We start from the raw sequence: 22,966 nt of genomic DNA, 5'->3' as shown, positions 1-22,966 counted from the left end.
AGAAGTAAGAGAGGAGATGGCAGCTGCACTATGCGATCAACAAGGTCCATCTGGGAGATGTTAGTCCCAGGTGGCAAATAGATAGAGCAGACCAGTGTACAAGTTAGTACAATTGCATAATTTCTGTACATAGCCAACTACTTAAGTAGTTATAAATTGGTATCATTAAGTATATCTCATATTATGAATACCTTCACAATGAGTTTCCATGAGGCGCCTCCATAGCCAGGTGGGAAGGAGCAGCAGTGCGTAGCACATGCTTCTTGATTAGACCGGGGTTCGAGCCCGTCACCACCAAATACGGAGGATGCGGAAAGGTCAGGGAATGACCACCGCATATCCTGGAGCAATATGGCCTTAGTTGCTAATGCTCCTAAAAAAAAAAAACAAATAATAATAACAGTTTCCATGATATTGCACTACCTCAAAATAAGTAACCCTTCACCATAGGAGGAGACTGTTATTTATTCTCAGCAGATACCATCATCCATACAGCACCGTTTTGGAGCTTATTGGCTACTCATAAATGGGTGGGCAGGTACTTGGTGTTGCATTGACAACCCAGTTGTGAAGTATAACCACAATATGAGAGATGCCTGATGGTGTGGAGTAATTCAGATTACAGCATAGTTTAGGGCTAAAGCTTCAGATTACGTAGGGAGTCAACTAGCGTACATGGTGAAGCGTTACTTATTCGAGGTAGTGCACTATCATGGCAACTTGTTTTTAAGGTATTCACAATGTGATATATACTTAATGATGCCAATTTATAACTACTTAAGTAGTTGGCTATGTACAGAAATGATGCTATTACACCAACTTGTGCGCTAGTTAACTCCATACATAACCTGAGGCTTTAGCCCTAAACTATACTGTAATCTAAATTACTCCACACCATCAGGCATCTCTCATATTGTGGAGTTATACTTTGCAACTCTCATATTGTGGAGTTATACTTTGGTGTTGCAATGGGTTGTCACCATTGCAACACCAGGGTCCTGCCTACCCACTGATGAGGAGCCAATAAGCTCCAAAACTGTACCATATGATTGATGGTATCTGCTGAGAATAAGTAACAATTAGTCTTCTCCTATGGTGAAGTGTTACTTATTCGAGGTAGTGCAATATCATGGCAACTTGTTGTGAAGGGTATTCACAATATGGGATATATTTATTGATGCCAATTTATAACTACTTAAGTAGTTGGCTACGTACAGAAATGACGCAATTGCACTAACTTTTACGCCAATTAACTCCCTATGTAATCTGAGGCTTTAGCCTTAAACTATACTGTAATCTATAGAGCAGACCATTAATAAAAACCTTATTGTAAGAAAAATTGGAATGGGGTCTGGTTGCCCACAAGGACAGCAATTCCTCCACGGGCAGGTCCATCTCCAGTTCTATCCTTATGGATGGTAGGGTATTCATTTGCCTTTAAATATGTATCCTGCAAGCAAACTGGGTTTTACCTTTGCAGGAGGATCTTGATGTTATCTATATTTTTCTGGAATTTGTCACTATTTGGGCTTGATGGATCCATTAGTCAGTTTCAGAATTGCTGAGGCCTTGTTTTTCTCAGCCTTGGATTTATCTTTTTTGGGGAAGTATGGATGCTGCCCTGTGTCTATTTCTTTCTCCAAAAAGAGTTCCAAGACCGAATCACCAGGTACCTCCTTTACCTTGACATCCATGGGTTACTTTAGGTTTCCCTTTACCACTGGATTTTGATAAAGTGGATGCAGAAGGAGATAGCAGTGGCAATTGACTCTCCTTTCTGTGCTGGTCTACCTAAAGAGTCATTTATGCATGCAATGGGCATAAATAACTCTTTAGGTGAAATTGTCATTTTAGTTTGTTTTAATGGAACATCTCCCTGCAACCATCTGGGTATACGAAGGGTTGCCAGTTTTTACAGGTTTTGCCACTTTTCTTGCCTACTGTTATGATATGTTTAGTTCTGCCTTTAATCTTTGTATCTCCTTTTCTTTTTTTCCACTGCTGTCATGCACGTCAGTGAGGTGCTCTCTTTGGCAGTTATCTCCTGGTCCTTTGCTCTGAGTGCATGCAAAAGCACCACGACAACCCATTTGCAAATATCCATGCTTCTGGCACTTGAAACACTTTAAAGGATTTGGAATATATGGCCATACTGGGCAATTTAGATTTCCAGCTTTGACTGAATTAAGAGACTTGGTGAATTAAATGTAGGATGAGGTCTCTAGCAGGAAATAGATTCCCATGCATTAACATTCATTTTGCAGCTACCACTTTCAGTTCAGAACAGATCTCCTCTTCAGACACTTTAAGGAGGTCGTATTCTGAGATAATACCTTGAGATGAGTTATCATGTGGGATATTACCATAATTGGCATTCCACAAACAGAGGTGGCTGAGGAGCTATTATGAGTGTTTATTGCACTTAACTTCAACAGATAGTCCCAGATTTAAGGGAGCCTGCCAACCCTTCCAAACCCTTCTGAATAAAGAGAGGTGACATTTTCCATTAAGAAAATACCACAAAATGTTTGACTCCATTATGTATATATTTTCAATTCAGAAATAAACATATTTATACCAACCTGTATTGCTTTATTTTCAAACAACAGTTTATCTACACTCCATGCTGCTCATGGAATACCTTAGTGACATTTTTCCCAATAGGTTTTTCATCGGTGGAATGTATTATTAGGTATTTGGGTGTTGGACCTAATATAGTTTCAGTTCTTGGCCTCGTTGCTGATGTAAGGTTATCTAATTGGTTGACAATTTTCTTGTAGGGACCATGTTGGGGTCTCAGAAGAAGAGTTGAGAGTATCAGGATTCATAGTTATTTTTATTTTCGTTCCATGCTTAGGTTACCCACTCAACATGGAGTCCAAATGGGATGCCAGGGTTATGGCTTTAGTTTAGTGCTGCATACAGGTTTGGAGGCCTCGTTTTAGGAAGGGTGTAGAACTGTTGGAATGAGTACAGAGAAGTGCAATGAAATTGGTGAGGGGAGCAAAGAGTTACTCTTACCAAAAAAGGCTTAAATTCTGCAAATTGCAGCATCAGGTGACTAGGCACCTGTGAGGTGACATGGTTGAGGTGTATAAGGCCCTGAATGGTTTGAGCAAGCACAATGCTGATGGGATTCTTCCTTTAGCTCAGATTATGCACCTGTGCGGGCATAAAAACTGAGGAAAGACAGTTGTAGAATAGATGTGTGAAAATTTGCCTTTAGCCAGTAGGTGGTTGATTGCTGGAAGTTGATAGTTTAAATAAATTCAGTGAAGAACTGGACAAACTTTTGGAGTGAATGGATGAGTAATAACCCCCAGGGGCTCACATCTAGTGAGTATGGGCTTGGTACACCCAGGGTCTTGAGCTGGATATCATCATTCTTCTCTTTCTTGGTGATTCCCTTCTATTTCTGTCTCTCTCAGGGGTAACTCAGAATTTTTTTTTTTTTTTTTTTTGTCTAGTGCAGCAAAAGCCTCAGGCTTCCTTGCACCATATGGCTAATTATAATAATGAGTTATTTTATTTATTTATTTTTTGGTTGATGTATAAGCTTGCGTTCTTGCATCATAGGCAACTACTAAGGCTAACGTTGTCAATAAATGAGTGAATTTGAACTTCTGGTTAATGCAACTCATGCCAACATAATAGAGAGGAAATGTAGTGTCACTCAAAATAAGGGATAAGGGACCAATAGTTTCACATTACATGTATATTTTTAGGAAGGATAGAGAAGTTAGAAAGAGTGGGTTTGGATCATGCTTTGTATCAAAAACAGCTTGGATGCAACAATATCTTTCCCAGATTCATAGTTTATAGATAGAGAATCTGTGAGGTGTGAATTGGTTAGCTGCTAAGGTAAAACGAGAGTGTGGGTACATTATCGCCTGTAATATGGAAAAAAAGTGTAATAAGAGTCCCTACGTGCAGATGGAATGGATTTGAATGTCTTATGGGTGATTTCAATTTTCCCTTATTGTAGAAATACTGGTAAATAATGCAAGAAAGCAAGCTTATACAGAATCAGCAAAAAAAAACCCCGCCCACACACCTCTCTAACAATTTATCTAATTCTTCCTTGAATTTATGCAAACTACCCACCTCTACAACACCAAATGGGAGTTTATTCCAATAATCAACAACTTTCTGGTGAAGGCAGATTTACACATCATTCATCTACAACCATCCTTCCTCAATTTGAATTTATGCCCCTTCATGTGTGTAGACTGAGCAAGAGGAAGGATTTCATCAGCAAAAAAAAAAACTTTTATCATCACTGTTTCTTTTGACCTGTTTTACTGAAAACTTTTTGGTTATGGTGAATGAGGCAGTGTTCCCAAGTCAATAATTCACACAATTTTTGTGTGTTGTGGAGAAAATACACAAGTTTTGTCCCTGGTGATGTGAAGTCTACGAACAAGGGATAGTTATCAGATACTGTTGGTGAATGCCAAAAATTATCATCTGCTCATTTTGTTGATTGTTGGTAAGCATCCAAAACACTACATGCCAAGCAACCAAATGCATGGTACACCCATGCATTTGGTTGCTGATTATTATCACTTAATTTCATGATAGATTCTTCAAGAAGTGTTTAAAGTTTTTGCAATTTTATAAACAGTTGCACAGTGGTTCTGATACATGGGTTTTCTGGCTGTTTCAATTTTTTTTCAGGCATGAAACCAGTTAAAGGTATTCTGCTAAAGTTTCTCTTTCCTCTGAATCTATGATGCTATTCAAACATTGTAGTATGAGACCAGGAATTCGCTCCATAAACCTAACATCATTTCCAATGTTTTAGAGGCAGATTTCTCTAAATATTGGTGAAATTTGTTCCAAATTTAAATTTTTTACACTTTTAAATTGTGTCAAAAATGCATTTCAGATGAACACGGCAAATAAAAATGTGATGAATAATTAACAAACTTCTCCATATGTGCAGATGCAGGTTAAAACTAGAAATCTGACAATGTTGAATATGTAATAGATTTATTGATAGCACTATGCGGTTATTCTGAAAACATGAGTTATTATCTGCAGGTGAAACTGCTGACAGTACGGCATTGGCACCCTTATAAAGTGACAGTCTTGAAATAACATTGAGCCACAGGGATCTGCATATTTTAAGTGTGCATGGATAAATTTCAATTTGCTACTTAGAATATGCATGTAAAAATATGTACAGTAGCATGTCTTAAATTTCAAATGTGGATGAAAAGTGTTAGTTAAATTTTGTTCATCAATGTAAATTAAGTTAGGAAAAGTATTAAAAATACAGCTTTACCTAAATCCTGCCCATGTGCCCTTTCATTTCCTTGTATATAAAGCAAAGAGTATCCACTCCACATTGTAAGAGTCCCAGAAGGGCATTCTGGTATCTGTACTGTTTGGCTGTGATATGTAAAGAAATGACCCCTGGATGAAGAAGACAAACCTGGCGGCCCTGGTGGTCCTACCATTCCCTTTTCACCTTCTCTACCTGGAAATCCTTGAAATCCTATAAACAAATAATGATTTCATGTTTGAAAAGTGAAATTAAATCAAATCAAATCTCAAAGTAAACTGTTGTAATCAAGTACTTTTTTTAGTTTTTCTAGGATAATTAATAACTAAAAAGAAAGAGAATTTCTAGTTTTAATTTTCACTTAAAGACCCACAAAGGAATTATATACAGGATGTTCCACAACATATTGAGCAAACATCAAGAACATATTCTAGAGATGACTTGAAGCAAAAAATCTTATAAAACTTAGGTCAATTTGAAAATGTCATTAAGTGCTAAAATATTGGAATAGGGTGGCACATAACTATAAATGTTGGTAATTGTGATTCTTGATCTGCTTGTACATTGTGGCTAGTGTTGTGTTGAACAGTTATTCCAAATGCTCCAAACATTTACAAATGAAAAATATACCAATATACATTGTGCATACAATTTCTGTAGTGGAATACCAGCAGCAATATCCATATCAAAACAAGTTCCAGAATGTACACTGAACTTTAAGGAGGGGAGGACTGGTTCTGCCCAAGAATGAACACAGGATATGTACAATGATGGCAGTGAATATGATGATTTTGTGCAGTACAGTAATGTACAAAGAGTACACCTCTTACTGGGGAGAGGGATTTGCACCAGCCATGTACAGTTTTGTGAATGACTAAGATATACTGTTCATGAATGAGGCTCAATTTACGCATGATTTACCCAAGGACTCCTCATTCTTGAGCATAAGAAAATCCCCATGATGTAGCAGAACATAATTTTCAATACAGGACCCACATTTTAATGATAGATGGTTAACAGCTGCTGCATATTACAGGAATTTTCTGGTAAAAAATAAACTAGTACAATATTTTGAAAATGTGCCTTTTGCTGTTGTTATTGTTATTTGGTTTTTAGGAGCATTAGCAACTAAGGCCATATTGCTCAGGGATATGCGGTGGTCATTCCCTGACCTTTCCGCATCCTCCGTATTTGGTGGTGATGGGCTCGAATCCAAGTCTAATCAAGAAGTGTGTGCTATGCACTGCTGCTGCTCCTTCCCACCTAGCTACAGAGGCGCCTTGTGCCTTTTGCAACACGAGAACAAATACAGATGCCATATGCTTAAGCACCTCCACATTTCAGCAGAGAAGTTGAAGTTTTTGAATAAAAATTATCAAGATATGGGCAGACTGGTAGCAGGACCTGAGCAGTCACTTACTCCAGTTAATTCCCCCCCCCTCTGGTGTTGCATGATGTCTAGGGGGTGTACCCCTACACTTCATAGTGGTAAATAAGAAACGAGGCCAAAGTTGTAGATGCCACAAACAAAGCCACTGTTAGCATTATTACAAACTAGTATGCATGCAGTGGGGACAGTGAGTGGAGCAATATCTGGGCAGTTTGCATGCATGCAGTCACAAGTTGATCATTTTGAAATTTATTCTATATTCATTGCCACATTACATTGTATAATAGTGGCAAATTTAGTTATGGTTTATAGAAGGTTTTTTTTTTTTTTTTTTTGCTCCAAATCACCTCTAGGGCATGCTTCTGAAGAAATTGGCCAGTCTGTTTTTTTTTGGTAGTTGTCGGTGCATAGGCTTCTGTGGCCATAATGCACCTCCCAAGGTTTTTACAGTACTTTGATCCAAGCCCGAGGTGGGAATCGAACCCGCGACCTTTGGGTTGCCAGGCAGGCACTTTACCCACTCGGCTAGCCTGGTCGGCGGCCAGTCTGTTATAGAACACCTTGTATTTAGGAATTTATTTATGCATGGATAATGTACCGTTTGATTATATCTCATATTGTGAATGCCTTCACAATGAGTTGCCATTGTATTGCACTACCTCGAATAAGTAATGCTTCAACTGTGGAGAAGACTAATGTTACTTATTCTCGGTGGATACCCACTAGCCAAATGGCATCATTTCGAAGCTTATTGGCTTCTCATCAATGGGTGGGTGGGTGGGCAGGTACCCTGCTGTTGAAATACAGCCAACCCAGTTGTGAAGTATAACTCCACAATATGAGAGATGTCTGATGGTGTGTATGGTCTAATCTAAAAGGTATTTCTTGGCTAAATGCCTAAGGGAAACAAAGGAATTTATTTATGCATTACCCATGCAAAAATAAATTCCTGTGTTCCTCTTAGGCATTTAGGCGTTCTGTTAGGCTCGCATTACGATCACAGCACTCCATCCACAATCCTAACTGCCATGAATATAAAAGAGCTCTAGAGATTGCACAATTAAGGATTGCTGATGAATGAGGCAATTCGTGACTCCAAATGCCCAGAACTTTTGCGTATCATAGATCTTGTAAGACAACGGACCAACTATGGATACATTGTCTTTTACCAGTTCTTCATCTGCAGATGAATCAGTCTCTAAACTTAGCCTGCTTCTGAATGCTCAGTGATCACGATTGGCGGCCGATGAAGTCCAAAAGATAACTGACGAAAATACAATATTATAGCCTTACAAGAACCGTACCATTTCCACGATAAAATAACCGGATACCCTATCTCTTTTAGGGTTATTCAGCCGGAACATGCTGAACCATGTACAGCCTTCATCATAGTTAATCCTAAATTGGATGTAGTCAAGATAATTAGTCTTACAAATCAACACACTGTCTGCATAAGTGTATTTACTCCTCATGGCTCTTACTTTCTAGTTTCACTATACTGCCCACCAACTTCTGACATTACACTTTATCTTGCCTATCTCGATCAAGTTATTTTTTTGGTAGGTTATTATAATGTCAAACATTATTATAATGTCAGACGTTAATGCCAAATCCAGTCTATGGCACTCCGACCATACTGATAACAAGGGTTCACTCATAGAAGACATTCTCCTTTCATATGAGCTGACGGTTCTAAATAAACCCGGCTCACCTTATACCTTCGGCTCTCTAAATGGCAAATCAAATATAGACATCACTGCTACTTCTTACACCATTTCTTCAAACATTAATGACTGGACAGTAAATACTAACATTTGCTGAAGTGACCATCATGCAATAACCTTCTCTGTGACTTGCTCTGCACAATCATATAGTAGTAGTAGTGGTGGTGGTGGTGGTGGCACGTGATGCAAGAAAGCAAGTGTATGAGCTTATGCAGCATCAGCCAAAAAAAAAAAAAATCACACCATTCCCTCCAAATGCCTGTCCAGTTCCTCCTTAAATTTATTCAACCTATCAACTTCCACAACGACAGATGGAAGCCACCCGCTGGCTAAAGGCAAATTTCTGCACTTCTATTCTACATCTGTCTTTTCTTAATTTGAATTTATGCTCCCTTAGGTTCGTAATCTGAACAAGTGGAAGGATCCCATCAGAATTCAGCGTGCTCAACCCATTCAAGGCCTTATACACCTCAATCAGACCACCGTGCAGGTGCCTAGTCTCCAGCCACTGCAATTTGCAGAACTTAAGCCTCTCTTGGTAAGAGGATCCCTTCATTCCCCTCACCAATCTTGTTGCCCTTCTCTGTACACGCTCCAGCAAATCTACATCCTTCCTAAAATGAGGCCTCCAGACCTGTATGCAGTACTCAAGGCGTGGCCCGACCATTGCCTTATACAGAGGGACAATCACCTCCTTTTCCCTGCTAGCAAAATTCCTATATATCATTGACAAAATCCCATGACCTGCCCTGGCAGCCTGTCTGCATTGCTCAGAAAACTTCATTATCAAACAATATGATCCTCCACTACAGGACCTTAGAAGATTTTCTTTGCGACACATCATGTGGAACCGGTTTAATGACTCAATCAACACTGATTTCCCAAATGAAACCATAAACTTCATCCATCACTTTACAGCTTCTGAATTAGCTTCCTATTTTAGTGATGCTCTCAGCCATGCCTGTTATAAAGCAGCCAAAAAGAAAAGTCAATCTTCCCATCCCACTCCATGGTGGAACCTAGAACTTACTCTGCTTCGTCAGCAAGTGCATCGGGCTAGGCGTACTTACCAACGACATTGCAGTAGCTGGCCACCTCCTGAAGTCGAAAGTCTTAAAACAAAATATCAGGTTCTCAAAAGACAATACGTCAAAACCATCACTACCTGTAAAATAAAATCTTGGCAGAATTTGGGGCCTTGCTTATCACCTTACCAGGAACAAATCCTATTCCCCTACTGTTTATTTGTCAGTACATGCAAACAGCACCGAAACTCTAACTTGGAAGGACACCATCAACACTATCGTGGACAATCTGTTTCCTTCTGATCGCCCAGAGGATGACTTGACTACTCATTAACAAATAAGACAGCTCAATAACTCCTACACTACTACTTCTGAATCTCAGCCATTTACGCAGCTGGAGATGTAGACAGCTGTCCTAAACAACTATGGTTGTCCAGGCCTCGACCTTCATGAGAGCATCTTTATCAAACAATTCCACAAGCTATGTCCAGCGGTTCTTCTGACTCTATTCAACAAATGTCTGAATGAAAGAACATTCCCTGTTATCTGGAAGACAGCTCTTCTTAAATTAATTCCTAAACCTTCAAACACCCAAAGTGGCAAGTCCTTCTGTCCTATTGCTCTGTTATCGCATTTGGCCAAAACATTTGAAAGATTGATTGCTATAAGACTCTCTTCACGAACATCTCTCTTGTATCAGACAATCAATATGGTTTCCGAACTGGACGAGAACTGATTTTTCTGCGGCATTTGATCTGTTATGGTGGTCTAGTTTGTTTGCTCGCTTATGTGCTGCCGATTGTCCTCTTCCTCTCTATAACCTTTTAAGAAGTTATTTTGAAAACCATACAGTTTCCGTTATTTCTGGATCTAACTCCGTCTCCTGCTCTGCCACTAGTGGGCTGCCCCCAAGGCTCTGTTCTTGGACCACTCGTCTGGAACACCGTTCTTGACGAATGGCTCCTTAAAACTATTCCTTATACTTCCAAATTGGCTTATGCAGACGATCTCTCACCCTGCTGATCCAGGGAAATTCCCGTGCCTCCCTTGAAAGTACTGCCAACTTAGTCATGTCAGATCTCTCTCAATGGTCCACCATAAATAAATTATCCATATCCTCCACAAAAACTAAAATGATGCTGGTTAAGGGTTCACTTAATATTTCACGGCCACCTGTTGTAAAACTTCAAAACAAATCACTTTCCATGGTTTCTTCTCTAAAATTTCTTGGTCTGATCATTGATAGTAAACTTACGTTTACTAAACACACTGCAAGATCTCTCAGAGAAAGTCAAAAAACTTACCTTCTCATTTCTGCTTCTCTCTAAACAATCTTGGGGGTCTTAATTCTCACTCTCTACGGTTATATTACAAAGCTGTGTTTTACCAATTTGTTCCTATGGCGTGGCCGCCTGGTTCTGGCATGTTAAAAAGGTTTCAGTACAGACTAAACTTCATAGCATTCAACGTAAAATGCTTTTAGCAATGTGCAGGGCCTGTAGGACTGTGTCTACTCCTGCTTTGCAGGTCCTTAATGACTGTCTGCCCCTCGATCTATTTCTTATGTACAGAGGCCTGTGCTTCTACATTAGGCACACTGTCCCTGTGCCTTCCTTGGTATTACTATTGATGTCACTGTGGATCCCAAGGCAGAGAAAAGATGCCGTTGGAATATTTTGATGCAGAGCTGGCAAGACAGATGGTCCGCTACCTCTAGTCTTGTTACTTTAAAGTTCATCTCTAACATCACCTTTGCCACGTTAGAGTCCACTCAGAAATGGTTTCACCCTGGTCTGTACACACTCTCTATTTACTCTCTGGTCATGGCTCCCTTAATGTTAGACTATCGACCAATAATCCAGGAAAAATGCATATGCCAATGGCAGTTATCATGGGAAAATCAACCTAATAATAAGCTTCGAAGTATCAAGCCAAACCTTGAGTGATGGCCTTCCAGTTTCAGTTCAATCCGACATCAGGAGGTAATTTTGGCTCGACTGCGAATAGGACAAACAAATATTACTCGTGGTTATCTTTTAAGAGGAGAGATACCCCCTCAATGTCATCACTGTAATACAATGCTCTCAGTGAAACACATTCTGGTTGAATGCACAAAATATACAAGAGAACAAAAGAAACTTTGCACTTCAGCCACAGCAAAAGATCCTACACTTACCTTACTTTTAAACAATGAAACAAATGTCTCAAGCATTTATAACTTTCTCAAGTTGATTAAAGTATATCACCTCCTTTAGGGAAGAAAAAAAAATTACTTTCTGGTTGCTTTTTTCCATTTTCTCTATTTGAGAAGAAATGGCATGCATAGTTACCATATGTATGGCGCACTATGGCCATAGTTGCCGATGCGCCTAATAAATCCCGAAACAAACAACCCTTAATGTCAAACTTGCAACTTTCAACCTTGCTGAATCACCTCTCTGTTCTTGTGGTGACCCAGAAGACTGGGAACATATTTTATACCACTGCCATCAATACCTAGATCTTTGACAGAACCTTATTCTCTCCACCAGTATCACTGTCCCCGGAAATGAGCCAGACTTCCTGAGCACCAGAGAAAATTTCCAGTCCCTGCAAGAATTTGCTCGTCATGCTTTTGATCGCCGGAGATGCCTTTTCACTCAACTACGGAATACCCCCTAGCCTTCCTAGTGGACACCCTTGTTGGCACTGGCCTTTGGCCAGTGCGGGATCAGATATATATATATATATATATATATATATATATATATATATATATATATTTCCCCCCCCCCTCTTTTTTCTATTTTTTTCTTTTTTTTTTTAAATTTTATATTTTATTTATTTATTTTTATTTTTCTATTTTATCACTTTTTTAATTTAATTTTATTTATTTATTTTATTTTTTCATTTATTTCCTTATTTATTTTTGCTGGTTCCCTGGGTTTGGGCTGCCCGATGGACAGGATTTTATTATCTAGTTTTTATTATTTTCTTACATATATATATATATATATATATATTTATATATATTTTTTTTTTTTTTTATTATATTATATTTTTTGCTCTGATATTAGGGCAGTAAGAGCTGGTAAACCAGAGCGTTCGGAGGTCAGCCACGATACATGCGTAGTTGTGGCCTACCTCCCTATAGTGTAGGCGGACACTGGGCAGGCTTTCCAGGTGATCGCCTGCTTGGTGACAAAACAGCCAGAAACAACTAAACAACATAACAACACACACACACACACACACACACACTTCATGAACATAATATTACATACATTTCTGGCCTTTTACAGTGCTTTCTGTAATCATCACAGTGTACAAAGGTGGAGATGAATTGACGTTCGAGTGCCATCCAACATAAGATACTATATGTGTCTACATGTTCCTATTAGGCATTTAGCCAAGAAATATCTTTTAGATTAAACCCTGCACACCATCAGACATCTTTCATATTGTGGAGTTATACTTTACAACTGGGTTGGCACTATTGCAACAACAGGATACCTGCCCATCCACCAATGAGAAGCCAATAAGCTTTCAAACGGTGCCATCTGGGTGGTTGTATCCACCGAGAATAAGTAACATTAGTTTTCTCCACAGATGAAGCGTTACTTATTCGAGGTAGTGCAATACCATAGCAACTCATTGTGTGAATGTATTCACAATATGAGATATAATCAAATGATGCATTAAAACTGCCTTGGCAGTAGAAATGATGTGTGTGCATTACCCATGCATAAATAAATACCTTCATACTCTTAGGTATTTCGCCAAGAAATATCTTTCACCATGTATTTAGTTCAAAATTATGCTTAAGAACCTATGCACATTAAGGAAGATATGATTAAATTTCCAAGTTAAAATGAGTGTTCCAATCAAGTTTGAGACAGCCAATGTTCAGAGATGCAGATACATTATGCAGTCTTTTCAGGTAAAAGAAGCATATCAATATTTAAAAGACAATGGGGGATTTTAACTTCCCAGATATTAAACGGAACTTGTGGGTTGGTCACTCATACACTAGCAAGACTTTTGTGGATTTATTGGATGATTGTTTTCTGTAGCAACATGTTTGGGAAGCAACAAGAGAGGGTAATACTCTAGATCTGGTTATCAGCAGTGATTATTTGTGTATTAAGAATCTGCAGATAAAGAAACCACTAGGTGGCAGTGATCACAGTGTACTGATGTGGGATTGACTTAAAGATATAATTACCATCAGGAGTAAAGGGAAGGGTTTTTGCTTTCATAAAGGTGACTACAGTGGTCCCAAACAGTTTTTAAATTCTGTACAATGGGACCAATTGATAATGTCATCAACAGCAAATTCTAAGTGGGAACATTCAAGGAATTAATTGTGGAAGCTACTAGGCTTTTCATACTGATTAAGAAATATTGTTTGAGGTTTATGCCTAAATGAATGTCGGATGGAGACTTGTGGCAGAGAAGAAAAATGCATGGCATGCATATAAATTATCAGGTGACACAGAAGCCTAGGCAGATATAAGCTACTCTGTAATCAAATCACAAAGGGGATTTGGCAAGCAAAGGCAGATTACAAGAAATGTTTGGCAAAAGATGCTAAGAAAAATAGCAAGGACTTTTAACTTATATAAACTCTTATGCATGGGTAATTCATAAGAGTTTATATAAGTTAAGTCCTTAGAAGGGGATGAATCAGATTAGACCACTTGATATCAATGGTTCGACTGTTGATATTCCTATTCAGGTAACTGACAAACTAATTGAGTATTTTGCATCTACATTCACACATGAAGAGTTATTAAGGAAGGAAAATGGCAGAAGTTTATCAAATTGTAACAGTATGCTTAATGATTTTGTAACAACTAAGAGCAAAGTGGAGGAGAAATTGTTGAAGTTAAACACAAGAAAGGCATCTCAGGTTAATGGATCTATCCAGTTATATTAAAGGAGGTGACAAAGGAACTAAGCAAACTGTTAGCCATAATTATGAGAGCATCCTTGGACTCTGCAGAAGTCCCCACGGACTGGAGATGTGCAAATGTATCTAAGGGTGGCACAAGTCATTACAGACCAGTTAGTTTAACTTCTATTCTGGGTAAAATAATGGAGTCACTTGGTTAAAGATGAATTGCAGAATCATCTAGACAAGACTTCAAGAATAATTCAGACACAGCATAGGTTTGTTAAGGGAAAGTCTTGTCTGACAAATTTGATTGGATACTATGACATGGTTACAAAGAAACTAGGTGCAAAAAATAATTTTGATATCATAGACTTGGATTTCAGTAAAGCTTTTGACATTATTACACATGGTAGATTACTGTACAAACTGGAGCAATATATAGTATTAAGGGTAAGTTGCTATAATGGATAAAAGGGTGGTTGAGTGGCAGAAGACAGAAAGTGGTAATCAATGGATGCTGTTCTTCATGGACTAATGTTATTAGTGGAGTCCCCCAGGGTTCGGTGTTGGGCCTACTGCTGTTTTGTATATTTATAAATGATATTGTTGAAGGTATATCAGGTTTAGTGTCAAAGTTTGCAGATGATACAAAGGTTGGCAGGGTTGTTAATGACAGTAATGGCAATGTGCTATTGCAACAGGATCTATAAAATTTGGGCAGATGGGCTGAAGTGGCAACTGAAGTTTAGCATTAGCAAGGGCAAATGATTCAAGAAAGCAAGCTTATATAGCATCAACCAAAGAAAAAAATAAAAACACACCCCCCCCTTCTCATTTCACTCATCCACCCGATCCAAATGTTTGTCGAGTTCTGCCTTGAATCTGTTTAAGCTATCAACTTCTACAATGACAGATGGAAGTTTGTTCCAGCAATGAACCACCCGTGTCTAAAGGAAAACTTCCGCACATCTATCCAACAACTGTCTTTCCTCAATTTGCATTTATGCCCTCTCAGGTGATTATTCTGAGCAACAGGAAGAATCCCGTCAGCATTGAGCATGCCCAAAAAATCCAAGACTTTATACACCTCAGTCAGATCACTTCGTAGGTGCTAGTCTCCAGACTGTAATTTTCAAGACTTAAGCCTTTCTTCGTAAGAGCAACCCTTTGTTCCATTCACTAATCATGTTTCCCTTTTCTGTGCTCATTCCAACAGCTCTACTTCCTTCTTAAAATGAGGCCTGACCATTGCCTTATAAAAGGGGATAATCACCTCTTTATCCCTGCTAGAAAAATTCTTGTATATCATTTACAAGACACCATGGACTACTCTTGCAGACTGTGTGCACTGCTCAGAAAACTTCATATCTGCCTGCACAATTACTTCAAGGTCATTTTCACTCTCTATCTCTGTAAGTGTAGTATCACACAGTTGATACGTTACTCTGTGGTTACTGCTTCCCATATGCAGTACTTTACATTTGTCAATGTAAACTTCAGTTGCCACCTCTCAGCCCATCTACTCAACTTTTCTAGATCCTGTTGCAGCAGCGTACTATCATTAGTGTCATTAACACCCCTGCCAACCTTCATATTGTCTGCAAACTTGGACATTAATCGTGACATACAATCATCAATATCATTAATGAATACAGAAAACAACAATGGACCCAACACTGAACCATGGGGGACTACACTAATAACATTAGTCCATGAAGAGCAGTGTCCATTGATTACCACTCTCTGTCTTCTCTCACTCAACCATTCCTTTATCCATAGCAGCAATTTGCCTCCAATTTGTGCAGCAGTCTTCCATGTGCCACAGTATCAAAAGCCTTTCTAAGATCCAAATATATGATATCAAAATTATTCTTTGCATCCAGTTCCTTTGTGACTGCATCATAGTATCCAATCAAATTGGTCACACAAGACTTTCCCTTAACAAACCCATGCTGTGTTCAAGTATAACTAAAGTATAGATGATCCTGCAATGCTTCTTTAACCAGTGCCTCCATTAATTTCCCTGGAACAGAAGTTAAACTAACAGGTCTGTAATTACCTGTGTCTCTCTTTGATCCTCCTTTGTGGATTGTGGTCACATTTGCACATTTCCAGTCCGTGGGTACCTCTCCTAAGGAATCTGTCATAATTACGGCTGAAGGTTTGCTTATTTCCTTTGCTGCCTCCTTTAATATAACTGTATAGATTCCATTCAGCGCAGGTGCCTTTCTTATGTTTATCTTCAACAATTTCTCCTCCACTTTACTCTCAGTTATTGCAAGATTATCTCGCTTACTGCCACAGTTTAATACACCTCTGGCATTCCCCTCCCTGAATAATTCCTGATGTGTGAATGTCGATACAAAATATTCATTTAGTTTATTAGCTACCTGAGCAGAATCATCAACAGTTGAACCATCGATATCAAGTGGACCAATCTGATTCATCCCCTTCCTTCTAGAGTTTACGTAAGTAAAGAACTGTTTGCTGTTTTTCTTTGCATCCTGACAAATTTGCACGATTTTGCTCGTTGACAAATGAAAGTACTGCATATGGGTGGAAGAACCCCAGAGGAATATACCCAGTGTAGTACTACACTTGCGGTGGTAGAAAATGAAAAAGAGCTGGGAGTGATTGTGCAGTCAGAAGTTTTCTGAGCAATGCAGACTAGCTGCCAGAGCAGGTCATGGGGTATTGTCACTGATATACAGGAATTTTGCTAGCAGGGAAAAGGAGGTGATTATCCATTTGTATAAGGCAATGTTCAAACCATGCCTTGCATACTGTATACAGGTCTGGAGGCCTCATTTTAGGAAGGATGTTGAGTTGCTTGAGAGTGTGCAGAGAAGGGCAACAAGATTGGTGATGGGAACGAAAGGATCTTCTTACCAAGAAAGGCACAAGTTCTGCAAATTGCAGTGACTCGAGACTAGGCACCTGCGAGGTGATCTGGTTCAGGTGTATAAGGCTTTGAATGGGTTTAGCACACTGAATTCTGATGGGATTCTTCCACTTGCTCAGATTACGCACCCAAGGAGCATAAATTCAAATTTAGGAAAGACAGATGTAGAATAGATGTGCAGAAATTTGCCTTTAGCCAGCGATTTGTTGAATGCTGGAAGAAAACTTCCATCTGTCATTGTGGAAGTTGATAGCTTAAATGAATTCAAGGAGGAACTGAACAAACCTTTAGAGGGAATGGATTTGTGAATTTTTTACTTATTTATTTTTTTTGGCTGAAAGAATGCAAGAAAGAAACATAATGTTTCTTTCTTGCATTATATGGCTCTACTAATGCTAGTTCCAGATCAGTTTTCATCTGCAAATTCTGCTTTTGAGGGAGAAAACTCTAATAATTTCACCGATATCATTTTTGATTACTTGATTGTTATTTGGTTTTTAGGAACTAAGGCCATATTGCTCCGGGGATATGTGGTGGTCATTCTCTGACCTTTCCGCACCCTCCGTATTTGATTACTTGAGTCATGGCTTTTCTTACTGGTCTAAGATTTTTAACTAAACACTAAATTATTCCATATATTTTTCCGCCTTCCTAATATAAATTCTGGCATTGTTTCCACCCCTCACTTTTTCTCTTCCTTTCCTTTGTCTATACTGTAGATACAACTTCACAACTCATAATGAGTCCTAGGCTTAATTGTTCTAGAAGTTCCCCTTCTTTGCTTTTGTGTTTTATATTGAGTCCGGGTAGACTGGCACGAGTCCTCAATGCCATTCTACCAGTGAAACTTTGGAAGTGAAATTTGCTGGCATACTTCTGCTGCTTCAATGTAATGGAGCTGTTACAAGATGGAAACATATGTCAGTACACTTTAATTTGCATTTTTACCTTGACTGTTTTGAAGGATGTTTTACGTAAAAAAAAATTTGCCAGTTGATAGGTCGGTGCAGAAAAATCTATTTGTAATATTTATGCACTCAAATACCTGTGGTGTAGCCTCTTGTGTATTTGTATATTTTTTTTGTATGTCATTTAGTATATGTCTTCTGATGCATTGGTTTGCTTCTGTTTTTTCTTTTTTTTTGTTTTGTTTGTTTATATGTTTCATTCAAGTTAATAGCGTAGCTTAATTTTTATGGTACTCACCTTTTGTATAATCTGCAATTGATGCTTGAGATAGGATGGATACTAATTTGAATTTAAAATTGGGATTAATATGGATAAATTTAATTTTGAAACAGAGTTAAAATATGCCCAAGGAAATAGAAGTGCACATCTTCGTCCTTGGTTGTCATAGAATTTAAGGTTAAAAATGATTGAAACTATATCTGTAAATCAACGTAGTTAACGTCTTCAATTGGCAATAGTGAAGGAAGTGAAATGCGTGTATTTAAAGGACTATGTTCCCGTGATGCTCTTTGATACATCTGAGAATCTCAGGTGCATGAGATTCCAAACCGGAGAGAGAGGTTATAGGGTAATTTGGCATTTATTATGTTAAAATTAGAATGATGGCAAAACCATTCTATGATGAGGGCTTCGTACTGAAAAATTTTAAAACTAGATTTCAATTTAATGATGGGGATGGCTGAATTAACTAAAGGAGTGTGATTGTTGGATTGTACATGTAGTGCGAGTCCTGTGTTTGATTGTCCTGTTCTAAAGGACAATCAAACATGACAATCAAACATGAAGATGTGCAATTCTATTTCCTTGGGCATATTTTAACTCTGTTTCAAAATTAAATTTATCCATATTAATCCCAATTTTAAATTCAAATTAGTATCCATCCTATCTCAAGCATCAATTGCAGATTACACAAAAGGTGAGTACCGTAAAAATTAAACTATGCTATTATTACGCGTAATAATTATTGCTGCCATTGTTACGCGATACAAAATATCTCGAACTAGATAGCATAAGATTAGCATAGTATAGTACATATAATATTGTCAATTAATCAGTAAATCTATTAATCTTGTTGAATTTCATTGTCAATTAAATTGTACTTTTAACTATATACATATAACGACTTAGATTACGTAACATAAATAATTAGCAAAAATAAATAATTAATACTTAACTTGATACGGAAGTTATATAAAGGGATTTCATAGATAACACTCGATACTGAAACATAAATATAGTGTTATAACTGTGTTGGGATACAAGCTTAGGGTTTTAATTTTGTACTGAAATTGAAATTTTATTGAAATTAAATCGAAATCATGACTCAGACCAGAGCAGCAAAGCAAAAGGCTCAAGCTAATGGGACTGCTGTGGCTTAGGGGAGAACTGGGGGGGGGGGGCAGTTGCCCTCTGAATCACAGCCTTTTAAAATGCACTATTTGCTTGATGTTTGTGGAGCAGTCAGGTACGGGACATGATACTGTCATGGGGGTTGTCTTTGTATGTGCACGATGCAAGGAGTGTAAGGAAATCAGGGGACAACTCAGCATTGCTATGGGCCTATATGAGAGCTTGAAGGACAGGGTGGATGCCCTCGAAGGATTAAAAGTGAGCGGCCCATCAAGCTCTCAGCTGCCCACACCAATGCTAGAGCTTGCACATCACACAACACAGCGGTAACCCCCAAGGCAGAATGCATTGGTCCCAAAGGAACTAGTAGTTGTTGGTGACTCTATTGTCAAGGAAACGGAAAACATGGTTTGTAAAAAGGATAGGTGGACCAGGACCAGGGTATGTCTGGCAGAGGCAAAGGTTGATGACGTAGAGCAGATATCATCTTTTAAGGGCAAAAAAGGTGATATAGTTGTACACGTTGGCACTAATGATATTAAGAGTAGGAGACCGGCAAAATTACTTAACAAGTACAGGTCACTGTTGAAAAAAAAGCCGTGAATTAGGGTTGAATTTGAAAGTGTCTGCAATTTTGCCCAGACATGATAGGAGGGAGTATATGATGAGAGCCCTGTGGATCAATTCGGCCCTGGAATGATTGTGCAAGGCTCAAGGGGTAAAATTTTATTCAGCCTGGTCTGTACTTGTTAACAGGAGAGACTGCTTCTATAGGAATGGAATACACTTAAATAGAGAGGGTGTAAGAATGTTTGCTGATGCTATCGAGGCAATGTTAGGTGGGTCGAAAAACTCTAGATTGGAGGGATACAAGGACTAATAGATTAACAGTAGCCACTGGCAGAGGTGAAAGTGATTCTTGTACTGCTTCTATTGGAATGAGCAGCAGCTTGGAAAATAAGATGCAGGATATTTCAGAGACTGCTGGGAATCAATGGGGTACAAGTAAACACATGGGTTGTGTTACAGTAGATAAGAAAAAGAACAGGTGCATGTATACTTGCATGTACACCAATGCTAGGAGTTTGGTAAATAAATTTGATGAATTTGAGGTATTGCTCAAAGCATCAAAGGCAGATATTGTTGGGATATCAGAGACGTGGTGTCACACAGAAATAAGTAATGCAGAACTGGAATTTGGGGACAATGTCTACAGACAGGATAGGAAGGGAGGAGGGGTTATGCTATTAGTTAAGAAACACATAAAATCCAAGGAAGTGAAGCCAGTTGACATCGCTGAACAGTGCAGTGTCAAGTCAGTTTGGTGTGACATAAGCATTGGGAGATCAAAATTGAGAGTAGGAGTGTGTGCTACAGGCCTAATGACTCTGATGAGTATAATAAGAAACTGTACAGGGAAATAGAGTGGGCCAGTAAATCAGAGAGTGTTATAATAGGGGATTTTAATTTCCCAGATATTGACTGGAACTTGTGGGTTGGTCACTCACACACTAGCAAGCTTTTGTGGATTTATTGGATGATTGTTTTCTAAATCAGCATGTTTGGGAGCCAACTAGAGGGAGCAATACTCTTGATTTGATAATCAGTAGTGATTCTTCATGCATTAAGAATCTGCAGATACAGGAACCACTAGGTGGCAGTGATCACAGTGTGCTGAAGTGGGATTTACTCAAGGAGATAACTACCATCAGGGGTAAAGGGAAAGGTTATTGCTTTCGTAAAGGCGACTACGATGGTCTGAGACAGTATTTAAATTTTATACAGTGGGACCAACTGATGATGTTACCAACAGCAAACTCAAAATTGGAAGCATTCAGAGAACTTTACTCAGAGAGCTTTACATACCAACTAAGAAATATTGTTCAAGGTTCAGGCCTAAATGGCAGAGGTGAAAGTGATTCTTGCACTGCTTCTATTGGAATGAGCCGCAGCCTGGAAAATAAGATGCAGGATATTTCAGAGACTGCTGGGAATCATTGGGGTACAAGTAAACACATGGGTTGTGTTAGGGTAGCTAAGAAAAAGAACAGGTGCATGTATACTTGTGTGTACACCAATGCTAGGAGTTTAGTAAATAAATTTGATGAATTTGAGGTATTGCTCAAAACATCAAAGGCAGATATTGTGGGGATTTCAGAGACGTGGTGTCACACAGATATAAGAAATGCAGAACTGGAATTTGGGGAGTACAATGTCTACAGAAAGGATAGACAGGATAGGAAGGGAGGAGGGGTTATGCTATTAGTTAAAAAACACATAAAATCCAAGGAAGTGAAGCCAGTCGACATCGCTGGACAGTGCAGTGTCGAGTCAGTTTGGTGTGACATAAGCATTGGGAGATCAAAATTGAGAGTAGGAGTGTGCTATAGGCCTAATGACTCTGATGAGTATAATAAGAAACTGTTCGGAGAAATAGAGTGGGCCAGTAAATCAGAGAGTCTTATAATGGGGGATTTTAATTTCCCAGATATTGACTGGAATTTGGGGGCTGGTCACTCACACAGTGGCGAGGCTTTTGTGGATTTATTGGATGATTGTTTTCTACATCAGCATGTTCGGGAGGCAACTAGAGGGAGTAATACTCTTGATTTGATTATCAGTAGTGATTCTTCATGCATTAAGAATCTGCAGATAAATGAACCACTTGGTGGCAGTGATCACAGTGTGCTGAAGTGGGAGTTACTCAAAGAGGTAACTACCATTAGGGGTAAAGGGAAGGGGTATTGCTTTCGTAAAGGCGACTACAATGGACTGAGACAGTATTTAAATTCTATACAGTGGGATCAACTGATGATATTGCCAACAGCAAATTCAAAATGGGAAGCATTCAAAGAACTTATCGTGGAAGCTACTAGGCTTTACATACCAACTAAGAAATATTGTTCAAGGTTTAGGCCTAAATGGTTGTCAGATGAACTAATGAGGCATATGGCAGAGAAGAAAAATGCATGGGATACATACAAATTAACACGTGACACGGACGCCTATGATAGATACAAGTTGATCTGTAACCAAGTTACAAAGGAGGTTAGGCAGGCGAAGGCAGATTACGAGAGATCCTTGGCAAGGGATGCGAAGAAAAACAGCAAAGAGTTCTTTATTTATGTAAACTCTAGAAGGAAGGGGATGAATCAGATTGGTCCACTTGAGATCGATGGGTCAACTGTTGATGACCCTGCTCGGGTAGCTAACAAACTAAATGAATATTTTGCATCGACATTCACACATGAGGAGTTATTCAGCGAGGGGAATGCCAGAGGTGTATTCAACTCTAGCAGTAAGCTAGAGAATCTTGTAATAACTGAGAGCAAAGTGGAGGAGAAATTGTTGAAGATAAACACAAGAAAGGCACCTGGGGTGGATGGGATCTATCCAGTTATATTAAAGGAGGCAGCAAAGGAGGTAAGCAAACCCTTAGCCAT

At 38.8% G+C, this 22,966-nt stretch overlaps 1 protein-coding gene across 1 annotated transcript in view; it reads right to left on the bottom strand.

Moving 5' to 3' along the window:
* Positions 1-22,966, bottom strand: part of LOC150080841 (uncharacterized) — an 852,072-nt gene that overhangs the window by 45,690 nt on the left and 783,416 nt on the right. Inside the window, exon 38 of the mRNA XM_090381010.1 lies at positions 5,288-5,500. Within this exon, the coding sequence (XP_090237136.1) occupies positions 5,288-5,500 (213 nt within the window). The remainder of the gene's footprint in view (positions 1-5,287; positions 5,501-22,966) is intronic.

The sequence above is a fragment of the Mastigoproctus giganteus genome, chromosome 9, assembly GCF_048544385.1.
Source record: "Mastigoproctus giganteus isolate SK-2022 chromosome 9, ASM4854438v1, whole genome shotgun sequence".
NCBI classification, from domain to species: Eukaryota; Metazoa; Arthropoda; class Arachnida; order Uropygi; family Thelyphonidae; genus Mastigoproctus; species Mastigoproctus giganteus.
The sequence above is the reverse complement of the archived record's forward strand: the minus strand, read 5'-3'. Positions and strand labels throughout refer to the sequence as shown.